Here is a 4,456-nt window from a genome sequence, read left to right as displayed (position 1 = left end):
GCTTGCCAGGCAGGCGCTTTGCCGCTGAGCTAAATCCCCAGCCCCTGGACCAAATATTTCAAAGAGAAGGTTCCAGTTCGGCCTTAGAGGAGTCAGGTAGATAACAACTGAGAGGTGAAGTAAACAGTGAGCAATATGTCCAAAAACAAAATACTAAAAAATGCTTCAGAAAAACACTTAAAAATCCAGTATTGTCTAGTCGCTATCAGTGGCTGGGAAAATTTGGTGAGGCATTTTGAAACACACAGAAAGACTGAGCATTAAGCTGAAGGATTCAGTCCGCACTCAGTAGGAGAGAGGATACATGGACAAAACTTTTTAACAAGGGAATGGGCTGACTACTCCAGAGTTTCAGACAACTCACAGTCTGTTGGAGTCTAATGGTGGAGAGTAAGAAGGAAGCCAAAAAAAGAACGGAGCGCAAATAAGTCATTTAGGGGCCTACTTAACTATTCTGTACAAGAACGAGGGGCTGGGCTAGGACATGGGCAGGACTCTAATTCATTTCCTTCAACTGTCAACAAACTATCTCTAATCTCCTTTTTCATTCCTCTTAAATACATCCTAGAATGCACATGTCCTAGAGCATTCTGCGTACTGTGCTCAATAAATAATGTTGTTAATGGAGACATTTAGGGAGATATAAGGAAATTTTCAAGCTCCTGTTTGCTGAGGGGAGGTTTGGGGGGGAAATCTGGGAAGGCAGATAAATTCTAATAGAAAAATCTAGGACTGAACTCCATCATTAACGTTATACATTGAAAGTCCCTTAGTTGTTAGATAACACATGGAGACTGTGCAGGAGTTGTTAAGGTTATGAGGGAATTCAAAATTGCTAAAAAGGAAGACTATCCAAAAGAAATAATTATAAGAATTTATTTCCTATGTCTATAATAAAATCAGGTATGACAATTTCTTTTATAATTTAAATGGGGATAATGTTCATAATAACTTTTACAAAAGTTCCAGAAATCTTTTATAAAGATCCTCTTCATTACACCCCTTATTATTTAAATGGTTTATATTATTTAAATGGTTTATTTAAATGATTATTTAAATGGTTTATATTATTTACAAAATAAAACAAAAAAGTAGTAATGGTTTATGTTGAAGACAGCATTATAAACAACTCCCATTTTAAAGAAAAGTCCATGTTTCATACATGTAAAAAATATCCATACATGTTTAGAATACATAATTTTAAAAGTATCAACTTTTCTTTACGATACACTAGAGTAGTAAAAGAATAGTAGTAGACTTGGAATATAAACCTGAACTTTCACCCTAATATGTATCAGTATCAACTGTGAGAGTTTAGGAAGCTATGACAAAGAGAGGTCATTTTTAACATGAGAAAGTAAAACCATATGATTTCTAAAGTTCTTCCATTTCTAACATTTTTTGACTGTTACAGTAAAACCAAGTTATATTTGCTTTTTAAAAGAGGTTCTAAGTTAACATTTCAAGGGTCAAGAATGATTAATGTCATGGTAATAAATTTTCATTTAAATGCTCCAGAAAGTAAAAAGATATCATAAATTTAAAGCAATTTTAAAAAACAAAATCAGTATTTTTTGGGTAATGTTTAGGTTTTCTTTTCCCCCCTAGTAAAGCAACAAGTATACTTATTCATGCCACGTCTTACCCTATATTGAAATGAAACTGGACTTAATTCTCGGAAACTTTCGTCGCCTTCATAAATAGATCGTAATGCTTCTAGTTCCATCTGAAAGAAAAGGATCAATAAGTTTTGTTTAATGGTATGAACAGATTAGAAACAGAGTGTTTAGTTCTGATTCGAGCCCACTCAAGATGTAAGCTGTAGCAAATTTATATGGCTTAGATTTTCAAGATATATGTATACATACTAACACTTCACAGTTACGCTAATAATACTTTAAAACTATGTGCCAAGCACTGCCAAACACTTTACACTGTATCACCTCACTAAATTTTCACATCAATCCTGTGACAGAGATACCATTGCTTTATTTTTTCTTTCCTAACATGTAGGAAAATAAGATTTTTTTTTTAAAAGCAACCCTAGAGCATGTGCTCTTTATTATTTTCCTGAAAAGTAGCTTGGATAGAAAAAGCACTAAATTTGAGAAATATGAAGCACAATATTTTCCCTTTTTTTACACAAATTGTTTATATCTGTAATCTTTTCCACAGAATGATACGACACTTAAATATTAAAGAGCAACAACTTCTAAGAAAAAGTTGACAGGGTTTACCTACTCAAGATGGGGGACAGGACTGAAAGAGAAAATTTAACTAGCAATCCTTGCCTGGAAAAATTTCTTAGAACACTGCAGTCTTATAAATGAGAATCTCAATCACTGATAGAGATAACTTGTGACCCCCAACAAAAAAGCAGCAAAGACAGAACGTTCTCGGGTCCATGTTTTAATTTTCAAAAGATTCATGTCATGAATTCTATAAATTAAACATTATGACCATGATCTAGAAGGACAGAATTTTAGACTAGATCATCAAGAGCTTGCGATGACCAAGGAGAGTGAGAAGTAACTTGTAAGACCTAGAGGAAAACAAGACCTGTCTAACTAAACCTTCTTAGACAGGGTCACTCCACCGGTAGATGAAATAAGAGCACTAAAGTCTATCTGGATTTCAGCAAGGCTCCTCTTTTACAGAAAACGACAGCAACAACAAATACAGTGCTACACTTAATCTTTGCCCATATTTTAATTAATGGCTTGGACAGGAACAAAAATAGAAGACAGGTTAATCAGATTTGTAAAGCTTTGCGGATGATAATTTGAAGAGACAGTGAATAATGCTGATTGCACAGGAAGACTCCTAAATGTTCTTGAAAAACAAATCAATTATGAAATTTAACAGGGTAGAGAATTTGTAGTTAGATACTTAAATATCCAAGTAAAGGATGAAAGACAATTTGCTCTGTGTATTCAAACGGTGTCAGCTGATAGTAAATCAGAAAATAGTGTGATGCCTGTTTTAAAATGGGACATAAATAAATTTAGAATTTGTCCATAAATCCTCAATTCTGAGATAGTAAAGGAATGGATAGTAAAGGAATGAATAGTAAAGGAACAGATTTATGAGGAAATGCTAATAGGAACCATTTCATCTGAGACGAGGAGGTCTTAAATACGGGGCAGAAAACTGTCTCGAAGTATCTGTACATTCATTCCCACGAGGAACAGAATTTTGTTAGAAGATTGCCAGGCTCCACCACAGAAACTCTGATTCGGCTGGTCTGACATGATGCACAAGTAAAAAAATCAGGTTCCCATAAAGATGGCAGGCACCTGTTTTTTAACAACCACCTACAGTGGTCCATGGGTCAAATTTTGAGAAACATTGAGTTCTCAGCTTTGCAGGGAGACAGTTATTTTTAATTGACACAGAATAATTGTACATATTTATGGTGTAAAATTTGGTACTTGGATACATGTATAATTTACACAACCATCAGATTCAATAGCATACCCATCGTCTCAAACGTTCACCATTTCTTCATAGGTGAGACCATTAGCAATCCCCTCTTCTCGCTATTTTGAAATACACATTACCCTGTCGTTTACTGTAGTCACTCTACTGTGTAACTGCACGACAGAACTCATTCTTCGTACGTGTAATTTTGTATCCACTGACTACTCTCGCCTCTCTTCCTTCCCAAGAGTCAAAACTATTAGTGCGTTGTTTTGGAAACTCGCTTGCCTAAGAATATTTTAAAGGGGCACTCAGATATTTATTAGCTTGCTGGATTTGGGGTTCTTTAAAGATAACTTCCAATCCACAAATCCCATCACATCTATCACGTAAAAACACCAACTTTCAAGCAGTAGCTCCTGCACAGCAGTGAACTCATGCTTATCTATACTACCCAAGGAGACTTAAATTCTAATTCTACCACATACTCTGCATGCCGGGGACACTGATCGACACCACCCTCGACACTCTTCCGCATCCACACACGTCTCAAAGTTAAAAGGTTCCCCCACGGCTGACCTGTAGCCTCCTCCCCTCTTTGACTCTGTATGATTCAGTGTCGAAACGACAATGACAGACCGACACGCAAACCCTACAGCTCAGGTAACACGCACAGACTCAGAGCAGGCTTCGCACCCACCGGACAAGCAACAGAGGAATACACGATTTCATTCACAACACAGAGAGAGGCCGGAGACACCGCTGTCCTTCTCCCGCACCAGACATTTAACACAACTAACCTCCTCCTTCACAACCAACGGCTTTAAAATTGAAAGGTGATCCGACAGAACGCGCGGGGACCCGAGCCCAGCGCCCGGGTCGCGCCGTCAGCACGCCCACCTCTGTGAGCAAGCGCGCGCCCAGACTTGCAAAGGCGCAAAGCTGGGCGCAGCCGGGGACACCTAGGCAGCCTCGGCCCACTCCCGCCAGCCGGGCTCTCCGCGCAGGGCCCCCGGCGAAGGCACGCGCGCGCCCG

At 38.1% G+C, this 4,456-nt stretch overlaps 1 protein-coding gene across 4 annotated transcripts in view; it reads right to left on the bottom strand.

Moving 5' to 3' along the window:
- Positions 1–4,456, bottom strand: part of Rwdd4 (RWD domain containing 4) — an 18,325-nt gene that overhangs the window by 13,427 nt on the left and 442 nt on the right. Inside the window, exons 1-2 of one of the 4 annotated variants that reach the window (XM_005373502.2) lie at positions 4,221–4,311; positions 1,646–1,726 (exon numbers count right to left, since the gene is read on the bottom strand). In XM_005373502.2, the coding sequence (XP_005373559.1) occupies positions 1,646–1,726 (81 nt within the window). In that variant the 5' untranslated portion in view covers positions 4,221–4,311. Of the gene's footprint in view, positions 1–1,645; positions 1,729–4,120; positions 4,183–4,220; positions 4,312–4,456 lie in introns of those variants that run through there. The other 3 variants (XM_013513123.1, XM_005373501.2, XM_013513131.1) reach the window with 3 other exon arrangements.

Source organism: Chinchilla lanigera, unplaced genomic scaffold, assembly GCF_000276665.1.
Source record: "Chinchilla lanigera isolate Chin_1 unplaced genomic scaffold, ChiLan1.0 scaffold00002, whole genome shotgun sequence".
In the NCBI taxonomy this organism is placed as follows: domain Eukaryota; kingdom Metazoa; phylum Chordata; class Mammalia; order Rodentia; family Chinchillidae; genus Chinchilla; species Chinchilla lanigera.
Note: the sequence above shows the minus strand (reverse complement) of the source record. Positions and strands in the feature narration are given on the sequence as shown.